The 15,341-nt window shown below is 44.9% G+C and overlaps 1 protein-coding gene across 1 annotated transcript in view; it reads left to right on the forward strand.

Moving 5' to 3' along the window:
• jakmip3 (Janus kinase and microtubule interacting protein 3) overlaps nt 1–12,114 on the forward strand; it is a 45,750-nt gene extending 33,636 nt beyond the window's left edge. Inside the window, exons 14-23 of the mRNA XM_079577342.1 lie at nt 988–1,050; nt 3,532–3,630; nt 3,802–3,900; nt 5,858–5,917; nt 6,075–6,140; nt 7,361–7,429; nt 9,250–9,327; nt 9,835–10,053; nt 11,885–11,950; nt 12,013–12,114. Of these exons, the coding sequence (XP_079433468.1) occupies nt 988–1,050; nt 3,532–3,630; nt 3,802–3,900; nt 5,858–5,917; nt 6,075–6,140; nt 7,361–7,429; nt 9,250–9,327; nt 9,835–10,053; nt 11,885–11,950; nt 12,013–12,063 (870 nt within the window). The 3' untranslated portion in view covers nt 12,064–12,114. The remainder of the gene's footprint in view (nt 1–987; nt 1,051–3,531; nt 3,631–3,801; nt 3,901–5,857; nt 5,918–6,074; nt 6,141–7,360; nt 7,430–9,249; nt 9,328–9,834; nt 10,054–11,884; nt 11,951–12,012) is intronic.
• Nucleotides 12,115–15,341: the final 3,227 nt, after the last annotated feature.

The following is a 15,341-nucleotide window of genomic DNA, read 5'->3' on the forward strand; positions in this document are numbered from 1 at the left end:
TCACGTTCATGTAAGAACCTACAAGAGAACCTACAGGAGAACGTACAGGAGAACATACTGGAGAACATACAGGAGAAACATACAGGAGAAACTACAGGAGAACATACTGGAGAACATACAGGAGAAACATACAGGAGAAACATACAGGAGAACATACAGGAGAAACATACAGGAGAAACATACAGGAGAACCTACAGGAGAACATACAGGAGAACCTACAGGAGAGCCTACAGGAGAACATACAGGAGAACCTACAGGAGAACATACAGGAGAACGTACAGGAGAACCTACAGGAGAAACATACAGGAGAAACTACAGGAGAACATACTGGAGAACATACAGGAGAAACATACAGGAGAAACATACAGGAGAACATACAGGAGAAACATACAGGAGAAACATACAGGAGAACCTACAGGAGAACATACAGGAGAACGTACAGGAGAACCTACAGGAGAACATACAGGAGAAACATACAGGAGAAACATACAGGAGAAACATACAGGAGAAACATACAGGAGAAACATACAGGAGAACATACAGGAGAACATACAGGAGAACATACAGGAGAACCTACAGAGGAACATACAGGAGAAACATACAGGAGAAACACACAGGAGAAACATACAGGAGAACCTACAGGAGAACATACAGGAGAACGTACAGGAGAGCCTACATGTGTCTGCAGTATGTAAAAGAGCGGGGGTTGGTGTGTCTGTAATCAAATCAAATGTATTTCTGTAGCACATTTACAAACAACAGTTTTTGACCCAAGTGTTTCACACAAAGGTTCAGCACAAAGATAAACACACGTCTGCAGCAGCAGCAGCAGCAGCTCCAGGATCTGAGCTGGACAGTTAGAAGCTTTGGACACTTGTGTTAGTCAGACGTCAGCTCTGATGTGGAGGACGTTCATACCAAAGCCCTGTCCCTTTGGTCACTCAGAGCGAGGAGCAGCTGGTCTATATATGTGAATGTTCTCTGCAGGACCTGAAGTGGGTGGAGGAGAAGCAGGCGCTCTTCCAGAGGAACCAGGAGCTGCTGGAGAAGGTCAGAGGTTCACACTCCATGTTGTGTGTGATGTGTCTGTGTTACAGTCATGAGGTTCATGAGGTCCATGAGGTTCATGAGGTTCATGAGGTTCATGAGGTTCATGAGGTCCATGAGGTCCATGAGGTCCATGAGGTTCATGAGGTCCATGAGGTCCATGAGGTCCATGAGGTCCATGCGGTCCATGAGGTCCATGAGGTTCATGAGGTCCATGAGGTCCATGAGGTTCATGAGGTTCATGAGGTTCATGAGGTCCATGATGTTCATGAGGTCCATGAGGTTCATGAGGTTCATGAGGTTCATGAGGTTCATGAGGTCCATGATGTTCATGAGGTCCATGAGGTTCATGAGGTTCATGAGGTTCATGAGGTTCATGAGGTCCATGATGTTCATGAGGTCCATGAGGTCCATGAGGTTCATGAGGTTCATGAGGTTCATGAGGTTCATGAGGTCCATGATGTTCATGAGGTCCATGAGGTCCATGAGGTTCATGAGGTTCATGAGGTTCATGAGGTTCATGAGGTTCATGAGGTGCATGAGGTTCATGAGGTTCATGAGGTCCATGAGGTCCATGAGGTCCATGAGGTCCATGAGGTTCATGAGGTGCATGAGGTTCATGAGGTTCATGAGGTCCATGAGGTCCATGAGGTCCATGAGGTTCATGAGGTCCATGATGTTCATGAGGTCCATGAGGTCCATGAGGTTCATGAGGTCCATGAGGTCCATGAGGTTCATGAGGTTCATGAGGTCCATGAGGTCCATGAGGTCCATGAGGTCCATGAGGTCCATGAGGTCCATGAGGTCCATGAGGTCCATGAGGTCCATGAGGTCCATGAGGTTCATGAGGTCCATGAGGTCCATGAGGTCCATGAGGTTCATGAGGTTCATGAGGTCCATGAGGTCCATGAGGTCCATGAGGTCCATGAGGTCCATGAGGTTCATGAGGTCCATGAGGTCCATGAGGTCCATGAGGTCCATGAGGTCCATGAGGTCCATGAGGTTCATGAGGTCCATGAGGTCCATGAGGTCCATGAGGTCCATGAGGTCCATGAGGTCCATGAGGTTCATGAGGTCCATGAGGTCCATGAGGTCCATGAGGTTCATGAGGTCCATGAGGTTCATGAGGTCCATGAGGTCCATGAGGTCCATGAGGTCCATGAGGTTCATGAGGTCCATGAGGTCCATGAGGTTCATGAGGTCCATGAGGTCCATGAGGTTCATGAGGTTCATGAGGTCCATGAGGTCCATGAGGTTCATGAGGTGCATGAGGTTCATGAGGTTCATGAGGTCCATGAGGTTCATGAGGTTCATGATGTTCATGAGGTCCATGAGGTCCATGAGGTTCATGAGGTGCATGAGGTTCATGAGGTTCATGAGGTTCATGAGGTTCATGAGGTTCATGAGGTTCATGAGGTCCATGAGGTTCATGAGGTTCATGATGTTCATGAGGTCCATGAGGTGCATGAGGTTCATGAGGTTCATGAGGTCCATGAGGTCCATGAGGTCCATGAGGTCCATGAGGTTCATGAGGTGCATGAGGTTCATGAGGTTCATGAGGTCCATGAGGTTCATGAGGTCCATGAGGTTCATGAGGTCCATGATGTTCATGAGGTCCATGAGGTCCATGAGGTTCATGAGGTTCATGAGGTTCATGAGGTCCATGATGTTCATGAGGTCCATGAGGTTCATGAGGTCCATGAGGTTCATGAGGTTCATGAGTTCCATGAGGTCCATGAGGTTCATGAGGTCCATGAGTTAAAGCTTTGGAAGGAGCAGAAGGTCTGAAATGTTCTCCTCATTCCGGAGGCTCGCGTTGGTCCCGCCCCTTTTCTCCTCTGTGTGAACCTGGGGCTGGAGACCAGATAAATCAGTCACTACAGGAAAACAAAGCAGTTTTCAGGCCGACAGAGAAACGCTGCAGAGTCGACGTGTCGGTGCAAACGAACATTTTACACAAATCAATCGACTAAACATCAGGTTTGAGCCGAGAATATTTTCCCTCGTTCTCGTTAAAATGAACAGACTTCGCCTCGACCGGAGTCTGGACAACGAGGCGCCGAGACAAACAGAGGCTGAAGTGGGCGGGGCGGAACAAGGTGAATACACAGACTGTAGTCCTCTGACAGAGAGGATGCTGGGAGCTGTAGTCCTCTGACAGAGAGGATGCTGGGAGCTGTAGTCCTCAGACAGAGAGGATGCTGGGAGCTGTAGTCCTCTGACAAAGAGGATGCTGGGAGCTGTAGTCCTCAGACAGAGAGGATGCTGGGAGCTGTAGTCCTCAGACAGAGAGGATGCTGGGAGCTGTAGTCCTCAGTCCTCAGACAGAGAGGATGCTGGGAGCTGTAGTCCTCAGACAGAGAGGATGCTGGGAGCTGTAGTCCTCAGACAGAGAGGATACTGAGACTTTTGGCTAAGAGTATTATGTGTTTTTGATTTGGTGACAGTTACAGTATTTTGTTCTAAAGTTGTGTTTTGTTGCAGCTGCACGAGAGCGAATGCTGCGAGCTGCGTCTGAGGAACGAGGTCCAGGACGTGAGGGACCAGAACGAGCTTCTGGAGTTCAGGATCCTGGAGCTGGAGGTCAGTCTGACCCCTGACCCCGCTGACCCCGCTGACCCCGCTGACCCCGGTGACCCCGCTGACCCCGCTGACCCGCTGACCCCGCTGACCCCGCTGACCCCACTGACCCCTGACCCCGCTGACCCCGCTGACCCCGCCCACAGTAAAGTTAATCACGTGTGTTTGTCTCAGGAGAGAGAGCGGCGATCTCCAGGACTCACCTTCCAACAGCTGCATTTCCCAGAAGGCCTCAGTGCTCTGCAGATCTACTGCCAGGCCGAGGGCGTGTCTGTGAGTCACTTCATCAGACTTAAGAGGTTCAGAGGTTCACAGCGCCTCATGAGTGAAACACTGGCAACAAAAGACCAGTGTTTGTCGTAATATTCTATAGTAGACGTTACAGCTTTAAAAATGTAATAAGTTTGTGTCACTTATTATTGTTAAAAATATCTTAGGCAAAATATAATCTGAAATTATTAATGTCACAGAGCTTTTCCTTTATTTCCCCCATTCTCTGTGTCATTAACTGCAGATCTATTGTAATGACTAATGTATTCACATATTATGTACTTACTTACTGAAAAAGTCATATATTTACTTTTGTAATAATACTTCACCAAAGTCATCGTTCTCTCTTTGCTCCAAAAGTCTGGGTTTAATTCTGCTCCTCAGACGGAAACACAAGGACTTTCTGATTCCTCGTGGATAAAACACAAAACAATGTGGAGCTGATGTTAAAGGCGTCATATTTTCTTTGTTTGTTTTTATACTTTATTGTCCCCGTAGGGAAATGTGTCCTCTGCATTTCACCCATCCTTCGATGCCGCTGGGGCGACCCGTAAGCAGTGGTCCCCACGCCCGGGGACCCGTCTCCATGATGTGGAGCCCGGGGACCCGTCTCCATGATGTGGAGCCCGGGGACCCGTCTCCATGATGTGGAGCCCGGGGACCCGTCTCCGTGATGTGGAGCCCGGGGACCCGTCTCCATGATGTGGAGCCCGGGGACCCGCCTCCATGATGTGGAGCCCGGGGACCCGCCTCCATGATGTGGAGCCCGGGGACCCGTCTCCATGATGTGGAGCCCGGGGACCCGTCTCCATGATGTGGAGCCCGGGGACCCGTCTCCATGATGTGGAGCCCGGGGACCCGTCTCCATGATGTGGAGCCCGGGGACCCGTCTCCATGATGTGGAGCCCGGGGACCCGTCTCCATGATGTGGGGCCCGGGGACCCGTCTCCATGATGTGGAGCCAGGCTGGTGGTCAGAATCACCTGGCTGGAGGATTCACCTATTGTACATGTTTTTAGTGGTGGGGAAACCGGAGTACCCGGAGGAAACCTACGCAGACACGGGGAGAACATGCAAACTCCACACAGAAAGGCCCCGTCCTGGTGGGAGGCGAACCCGGGACCTTCTAGCTGTGAAGCGGAGGCGCTAACCGCTGCGCCACCGTGCCGCCCTTAGTGATAATGTCCCGGTGAAAGGATTATAGACAGCCTGTTCATTCAGCACTAGGGGGCGCTGATCCAGGCTCATGTCCTGGTGACAGCCTGTTCATTCAGCACTAGGGGGCGCTGATCCAGGCTCATGTCCTGGTGAAAGGATTATAGACAGCCTGTTCATTCAGCACTAGGGGGCGCTGATCCAGGCTCATGTCCTGGTGAAAGGATTAGAGACAGCCTGTTCATTCAGCACTAGGGGGCGCTGATCCAGGCTCATGTCCCGGTGAAAGGATTAGAGACAGCCTGTTCATTCAGCACTAGGGGGCGCTGATCCAGGCTCATGTCCCGGTGAAAGGATTATAGACAGCCTGTTCATTCAGCACTAGGGGGCGCTGATCCAGGCTCATGTCCCGGTGAAAGGATTATAGACAGCCTGTTCATTCAGCACTAGGGGGCGCTGATCCAGGCTCATGTCCCGGTGAAAGGATTAGAGACAGCCTGTTCATTCAGCACTAGGGGGCGCTGATCCAGGCTCATGTCCCGGTGAAAGGATTAGAGACAGCCTGTTCATTCAGCACTAGGGGGCGCTGATCCAGGCTCATGTCCCGGTGAAAGGATTAGAGACAGCCTGTTCATTCAGCACTAGGGGGCGCTGATCCAGGCTCATGTCCCGGTGAAAGGACAGCCTGTTCATTCAGCACTAGGGGGCGCTGATCCAGGCTCATGTCCTGGTTGTGATTGTTAGTCTCTAAAGTCTCCAGGTCGTGTTGATGATGGAGAAGGTAAAAAGTGACTTGTTTCTCCAGGACATCGAGATCTCGGAGCTGATGAAGAAGCTGGACATTCTGGGAGATAACGCCGTAAGTGTATGTTCCTTTACTACGCTACGGACGCTGTGTGTGTGTGTGTGTGTGTGTGTGTGTGTGTGTGTGTGTGTGTGTGTGTATGTGTGTGTGTGTCGCAGACCGGCCTTTAGCTTCAGTATCTGTGTGTGTTATGATTCTGACTCTGGTTTTCCTCCAGACTCTGTCTAACGAGGAGCAGGTGGTGGTGATCCAGGCTCGGACGGTGCTCACTCTGGCCGAGAAGGTGTGTGTTTTATATAATGTGTCCTGGATGGTTGTGTGTTTTATGTGATGTGTGTCCTGGGTGTGTTTTATATGATGTGTGTCCTGGGTGTGTTTTATATGATGTGTGTCCTGGGTGTGTTTTATATGATGTGTGTCCTGGGTGTGTTTTATATAATGTGTGTCCTGGGTGTGTTTTATATAATGTGTGTCCTGGGTGTGTTTTATGTGTGTGTCCTGGGTGTGTTTTATATAATGTGTGTCCTGGGTGTGTTTTATATAATGTGTGTCCTGGGTGTGTTTTATATGATGTGTGTCCTGGGTGTGTTTTATGTGTGTGTCCTGGGTGTGTTTTATATAATGTGTGTCCTGGGTGTGTTTTATATAATGTGTGTCCTGGGTGTGTTTTATGTGTGTGTCCTGGGTGTGTTTTATATAATGTGTGTCCTGGGTGTGTTTTATATAATGTGTGTCCTGGGTGTGTTTTATGTGTGTGTCCTGGGTGTGTTTTATATAATGTGTGTCCTGGGTGTGTTTTATATAATGTGTGTCCTGGGTGTGTTTTATATAATGTGTGTCCTGGGTGTGTTTTATATGATGTGTGTCCTGGGTGTGTTTTATATAATGTGTGTCCTGGGTGTGTTTTATATAATGTGTGTCCTGGGTGTGTTTTATATGATGTGTGTCCTGGGTGTGTTTTATATAATGTGTGTCCTGGGTGTGTTTTATATAATGTGTGTCCTGGGTGTGTTTTATATAATGTGTGTCCTGGGTGTGTTTTATATGATGTGTGTCCTGGGTGTGTTTTATATAATGTGTGTCCTGGGTGTGTTTTATATGATGTGTGTCCTGGGTGTGTTTTATATAATGTGTGTCCTGGGTGTGTTTTATATAATGTGTGTCCTGGGTGTGTTTTATATGATGTGTGTCCTGGGTGTGTTTTATATGATGTGTGTCCTGGGTGTGTTTTATATAATGTGTGTCCTGGGTGTGTTTTATATGATGTGTGTCCTGGATGGTTGTGTGTTTTATATGATATGTGTGTCCTGGATGTGTTTTATATGATGTGTGTCCTGGGTGTGTTTTATATAATATGTGTGTCCTGGATGTGTTTTATATGATATGTGTGTCCTGGATGGTTGTGTGTTTTATATGATATGTATGTCCTGGATGTGTTTTATGTGTGTGTCCTGGATGTTCTGCAGCAGTTACTCTCCTCTCTCCTCTGTGTTTGTGTTTCAGTGGCTCGAGTCGATCGAAGTGACTCGTTCTTCTCTGAACCAAACCAGGCTCGACATTCAGACCGAGAAGGTACTTCACTCACAGCAGATACTACAGATATTACAGATACTACAGATACTACAGATACTACAGATACTACAGATACTACAGATACTACAGATATTACAGATATTACAGATACTACAGATACTACAGATACTACAGATATTACAGATATTACAGATATTACAGATACTACTACTACTACAGATACTACAGATACTACAGATACTACAGGTACTACAGATACTACAGGTACTACAGATACTACAGATACTACAGATACTACAGATACTACAGATACTACAGATACTACAGATATTACAGATATTACAGATACTACAGATACTACAGATACTACAGATACTACAGATACTACAGATATTACAGATACTACAGATACTACAGATACTACAGATATTACAGATACTACAGATACTACAGATACTACAGATACTACAGATATTACAGATACTACAGATATTACAGATACTACAGATACTACAGATACTACAGATACTACAGATATTACAGATATTACAGATACTACAGATACTACAGATACTACAGATATTACAGATATTACAGATACTACAGATACTACAGATACTACAGATATTACAGATATTACAGATATTACAGATACTACTACTACTACAGATACTACAGATACTACAGATACTACAGGTACTACAGATACTACAGGTACTACAGATACTACAGATATTACAGATACTACAGATACTACAGATACTACAGATATTACAGATACTACAGATACTACAGATACTACAGATACTACAGATATTACAGATACTACAGATACTACAGATACTACAGATATTACAGATATTACAGATATTACAGATATTACAGATATTACAGATACTACAGATACTACAGATATTACAGATATTACAGATACTACAGATACTACAGATACTACAGATACTACAGATATTACAGATATTACAGATATTACAGATATTACAGATACTACAGATATTACAGATACTACAGATATTACAGATATTACAGATATTACAGATACTACAGATACTACAGATATTACAGATATTACAGATATTACAGATATTACAGATATTACAGATATTACAGATACTACAGATATTACAGATATTACAGATACTACAGTAGTACTGAGTAGTGTAGCAGGTGATGTTTCGTGTTAAATAAAGTTGCTCTTACGCCTTCCAGAAGAACTGGAACAATAACTTTAGCCATTCTAAGGTTCTAAGGTTCTAAGGTTCTAAGGTTCTAAGGTTCTAAGGTTCTAAGGTTCTAAGGTTCTAAGGTTCTAAGGCTCAGGTCTTTTAGGACCAGGAAAAGACAAGGGATTTACAAAGGATATATTTTGTTTCTTAAAACAATCTCAATTGTACTTGAGATCTTGATTCAAGTTGAACAGGTGAGATGATCTACAACATGTGAACAATGAACCGCACGACAACATCTGAGCCTTTGCTGATCTGCAAAGTCCCGAGAAGAGCTTTTCAAACGCACAGAAAATACATTCACAGTAACGATCATTCTGACCTGGCACAAAGGAATGGCATCTGAGTCTCTTTTTAAAACACGCTTTAGTTCATTCTTAAAAGTCTCCAGATCACAGACCTGTTTCAGCTCCAGAGATGAGAAGGTCCAGAGTTCAGCTCCTGGACGGTAAAGGCCGAGCGTCCAAAGGTCCAGGAGCAGCAGACGAGAGCAGGGAGAAGGTGCTGCAGGACCCTGGACATACAATACGAAACACAGGCCGCGAACCCGAGACCCTGCGAGCCTGCAGGCATGCGGGTCCATCCCACCTCACTCCTGTAGTACTTGTGTTTCAGGAGCAGTTCTCGAAGCTTAAGGGGTATCTGGACGAGGAGCTGGACTTCAGGAAACAGTCCATGGACCAGGCCCATAAGGTACTGACCACACGGTCTCAGGTTCAACTCCCGGCTTTCTGTCAACACGATGTTTACTTCATATACTTATACTTGTAACATGTGTAGAATGTTGTACAAAGCCTCTGTGTCCTGGGTGTTACTGTAGTACTTGTATTGATGTATTTTGATATATTTGTAGCGTATATTAGGGCTGGAGGCCATGTTGTATCTCGTGTTACTGTAGTACTTATATTGATATATTTTGATATATTTTCAGCGTATTCTTGAACTGGAGGCCATGTTGTACGAAGCCTCTGTGTCCTCGGTGTTACTGTAGTACTTGTATTCGTATATTTTGATATATTTTCAGCGTATTCTTGAACTGGAGGCCATGTTGTACGAAGCCTCTGTGTCCTCGGTGTTACTGTAGTACTTATATTCGTATACTTTCAGCGTATTCTTGAACTGGAGGCCATGTTGTACGAAGCCTCTGTGTCCTCGGTGTTACTGTAGTACTTATATTCGTATATTTTGATATACTTTCAGCGTATTCTTGAACTGGAGGCCATGTTGTACGAGGCCTTGCGTCTCGAGGAGCAGTCGTCCCTGAAGCAGGAGCTGCGAGCCGATAGGCTGACGGAGGAGCAGAGGGCGGAGCTTAGTCGAGCCGTGGACCAATGGAAACGCAGCGTGATGTGTGAGCTCCGAGAACGAGACTCACAAATCCTGAGGGAGCGGATGGAGCTGCTTCACCTAGCACAACAGGTACTTTATACATACTTATGTACATGTATACTCACACCATATACTTATATACATGTATACTTACATCATATACTCATATACATGTATATAGTCACATCATATACTTATATACACATAAACAAACATCTACACATGTACAAACAAACATATAAATCCTGAGGGAGCGGATGGAGCTGCTCCACCTAGCACAACAGGTACTTTATACATACTTATATACATATGTACTTACATCATATACTTATATACATGTATACTTACACCATATACTTATATACATGTATACTTACATCATATACTTACATACATGTATACTTACACCATATACTTATATACATGTATACTCACATCATATACTCATATACACATAAACAAACATCTACACATGTACAAACAAACATACACATCCTGAGGGAGCGGATGGAGCTGCTCCACCTAGCACAACAGGTACTTTATACATACTTATATACATGTATACTTACATCATATACTTATATACATGTATATACTCACACCATATACTCATATACATGTATACTTACATCATATACTCATATACACATAAACAAACATCTACACATGTACAAACAAACATATAAATCCTGAGGGAGCGGATGGAGCTGCTTCACCTAGCACAACAGGTACTTTACATATACTTATATACATCTATACTCACATCATATACTTATATACATGTATACTTACATCATATACTCATATGCACATAAACAAACATATAAATCCTGAGGGAGCGGATGGAGCTGCTTCACCTAGCACAACAGGTACTTTATATATACTTATATACATGTGTACTCACACCATATACTTATATACATGTATACTTACACCATATACTCATATACACATAAACAAACATATAAATCCTGAGGGAGCGGATGGAGCTGCTCCACCTAGCACAACAGGTACTTAAGTTGAGACCATTTACCATTTACTTTATACATACTTATATACCCTAAATTCTCTAATACTGGCCTGTATTCCATTAGCGGCCGGAGGCAAATTAAAGTCGGTCTCTAAAACAGGCCGGGGCTTTTATTAGAAACTATAGCAGTAGAAATGTTCCCCATGTTAGGAGTTTGTCTCATACTGGTGTAAATGACACTCATGTGCAGGAAGTAACAAACTGAACCCGGGCCGAGGGGGCAGGGGCTGAGGAGGAGCTGATCCCAGCGTAACTTTGACACAGATTTAGACACTTTTCAAACCTCCTGTGACCATATTTGGAAACAGGACTTTAATAAAGGGTTTTAATAAAGTCTCCATGGCGTCTTCAAAGCACGTCCAGCTGCTCCGTGTGCAGGTCAGTCCCACGCCTCAAAATAACTCCTCCCATCAGCGCGAGCGTCTCGTCTTCTCTCGGGTCAGTCTCATGATCGATCACAAACACAAACGCTCCGTCTAAACTCGCCTTTTACACAAGATAACAACAAATAATCCGGTCTGCGGTAAAAACGAAACAGAAACCTGCAGTGACACTGATGTCAAAGCTCCGCTAACAGCAACGAAACACTTCCTGTTGTCCCGACAAAATAAAAGGCGTCAATGTTCCAGCCGCTGGGAGAGGGTTTGAAATGTTTTCCTGGTCGTCCGTTTTGCTCAAATAGAAATAAAGGCCTGTCTCTAACTGTGGCCTGGTTCCAATAAAGGCCTGGTCCTGATGCCCTGGAGTAAATAAAGACCCCGGCCTCTATTAGAGCATTTACGGTACATGTATACTTACACCATATACTCGGTACTTGATATATACTTATAGACATGTATACTTACATCTTATCGTGTTCATGGTGTGGTTTTAATGAAGCGTTTGTTTCAGAGGAGCAAAGACCTGGAGGAGGTGATCGAAGCACAGAAACGACAGATCAAGGAGCTGGAGGAGAAGGTGAGCTTTACTTTGGCGGGTTCAGACTTTACAGACACTAACCTGAGCTCTTATTGTGGCAGTTCCTCTTCCTGTTCCTGTTCTTCTCTCTGGCCTTCATCCTCTGGTCCTAACGGTGGCTCAGACCCACAGTTTACGGACTTCATGGACTTCTTTACCTTCATATCCATCCTCTCCTCGATCTCCTCGACCTCCTGGCCTCCTCCTCGACCTCCTGGTCTCCTCCTCGACCTCCTCGCCTCCTCCTCGACCTCCTGGTCTCCTCCTCGACCTCCTGGCCTCCTCCTCGACCTCCTGGCCTCCTCCTCGACCTCCTGGTCTCCTCCTCGACCTCCTGGTCTCCTCCTCGACCTCCTGGTCTCCTCCTCGACCTCCTGGCCTCCTCCTCGACCTCCTGGCCTCCTCCTCGACCTCCTCGCCTCCTCCTCGACCTCCTGGCCTCCTCCTCGACCTCCTCGCCTCCTCCTCGACCTCCTCGCCTCCTCCTCGACCTCCTCGCCTCCTCCTCGACCTCCTCGCCTCCTCCTCGACCTCCTCGCCTCCTCCTCGACCTCCTCGCCTCCTCCTCGACCTCCTCGCCTCCTCCTCGACCTCCTCGACCTCCTGGCCTCCTCCTCGACCTCCTCGCCTCCTCCTCGACCTCCTCGCCTCCTCCTCCTGGATGTTTACTGACCAAGTCTGTTTCGGTGCTGAACTCGAACTGTGCAGCTTTTTATTTGTGTCAAAATAAAATAACAAATATTCTATTCTTTCTGTAAAAATGAAATAAAGAGTCTGCAATCTGCGTCAGGCTTTTATTCTGAAAGGGTTTCATCTGCGTCAGGCTTTTATTGTGAAAGGGTTTCATCTGCGTCAGGCTTTTATTGTGAAAGGGTTTCATCTGGGTCCAGGCTTTTATTGTGAAGAGGTGTCGGAGTCTGTAAAGTGCAGCCTTTTGTGCTACACGTGGATACCAAACATGTCAGTGTGAATGAATGAGGGAAAGACCAGGAGCCACACACATGCTGGAGGGACTTTTCCAAAACCTTTCCTCGTCGCTTCCATACTTTTCTTCATTCATTTAATTTTTTCATTTATTTGAGCTCTTTGTGTAAAAATACATCAATGAATACAGGCATCATTAAAAACGTTATTAAACAGTTATTAAACAGTTATTAAACAGTTATTAAACAGTTATTAAACAGTTATTAAACAGTTATTAAACAGTTATTAGACAAGGCACAGAAAAGCTCAAAGGAATAAAAACGCTTTATTCTCACTTTCAGGTTTTCCATTTTGTTACATACATTGGTTACATTAAAAGTAATATTATTTTTATATGTATGAAAAGAGCAGAGTCAAACCTTCAAGATAAAAACAAAGTTTCAAAACAAAAATCAGTCCTTTATTATTTTTTAGCTCCACAAAGTAACTTTTAATGATGTGATTGAGGGTTAAATATTGATCTAATATTCATGTCAGGTCTGCAAACATCAGAGAACGACACCGGGACAAAAGGAAACCAGAACAACAGAACAGAGGCTTTATTTTCTAAACCTTTAAAGGTCCTATATCATCATATCAGCTTTAGCCATGTTGTTTTCCTGTTTCTTTATCAAAAACACCCCAGAGTGCTTTTTGGCTTCATTCATGCAGTTCTCAGTAATCCTCCTGAATCCTGCTCTGAGCAGCTGCTTGCGCCCCCTGCTGGTGAACCACTGACCTGTGACACTCTGACGTTTTTTACGTCATAGTGTCAGGAAGAGCTCAACCTCTGTAATGTAGTGCCTAATTTATAAAACAGCTTAAAAAAAAAAAATCTAATAATAATAAAAAATAAAAAAGGTCAGGGCTGAAAACAAACAGATGTCATGTTTGCACTGGACACTACTCTGGACACACCTGCTCTTTTTTCTTACCTAACGATAATGTCACGGAGAAAAGCGCGTTTGGCTACGAGAGCACAGACTCCAACCTGATTTTAGCGAACATTTTGTAGTGGCTCATTCTGCTGGTGCTCTGGACACCGGGCTCACTCCTTTATGCACAATGCAGGAGAAACTTGGCAATACACTACACCAGGGGTGTCCAAACTTTTGAAGGGCCATGGATCGGTGGTTAGTGCCGCAAAACCTTTGACTAGCAGAGGTTTAAATTTGCTCCCACACCTTTATTCATGCTCAAAACCTTCATGTAGCTCTGTCTCACAGTACAAGGTTAGTTGTTTGGTTAGAATTGTGTAGAATTATTACATTTCAAATAAAAAGGACTATCTCTGATGATGTGTCCCGATTCAGAAAAAAGGCAGAGGGCCACCAAAAATTGGTCTGAGGGACGCATTTCGCCCCCGGGCCGCACTTTGGACACCCCTGCACTACACAGTCACTACAGTGGTTCTATTGTAGAGGCTCAGAGCTTTGTCTGGTCAAAGGTCATGAGTAACAATCATCAAATATAACAAAGGAGTCCGGGCGCATCAAACACTCCACTGCAGTTTGTTTGACATTATTTTGAGCTTTCATTCTTTTATACATTTGTAGTGGCCATAGTTTTTGGAATGGGTTGGGAACCACTGGTCTCCTTCGTGCGGGTCTACAGCTGCACTGAGTGACGGGTTATAGGGACTATACTGGACATTTCTTTGTAAAACTCATAATCTCAGAATATCACATGTGGAGACTAGCGAGGCCCGGGTCTCAGCTAGTATCATATAAATGCCTAGACTTGACTTAAGGATGGATAAAATAGCAGATACAGATCACTTCCTGTGTCTGTCCAGCAGAGGGCAGCGTCGTCCTGTGGGAAAATAAACCGTTCTCACCCACTGTTCCTGAAGGGGTCCCTTTTCCACATTGTTTCTTTCTCTCCCCCCACATTTCAAAACGATCCAAATGCGGAATGTTGGACTCGGTTAAAGTGAGTCTCTGCAGCGTCGTCTCAGCACGAGCCACACGAGCCACACGAGCCACACGAGCCACACGAGCCACACGAGCCGAGCAAAACCAAGGAGGAAAAACATTTGTTCTGAAAAAGAGATGAGAGAAAATGTGTGAAACAATTTGTGAAAAAATGTGGAGGAAAAGTGAAAAAATATGAAACTGTGTGAAAAAAAAGCTTGTTTCTTTGGAAATAAGAAAAAGAGGAAATGTCTGACTGACGTGTCTCATAACGGCGTCTGGAAGTGGAGACGAGGTTTGAGAATAAAGGGAAACATTTGGACCTCACTTTGCAGGGTTAGGGTTGTTGTTACTGGATTTATCAAACACACACACACATATATATATATATACTGTATATATATATATATAGACAAACTGAGCCTTTACAGGGAACGATATGAACGGGCTCAGAGAGGAACGGCTCATTTAAAAAGAAATACGTTTTTTATAAAATTAAAAATAAAACGCTTAAT

Source organism: Gobius niger, assembly GCF_951799975.1.
Source record: "Gobius niger genome assembly, chromosome: 19".
NCBI classification, from domain to species: Eukaryota; Metazoa; Chordata; class Actinopteri; order Gobiiformes; family Gobiidae; genus Gobius; species Gobius niger.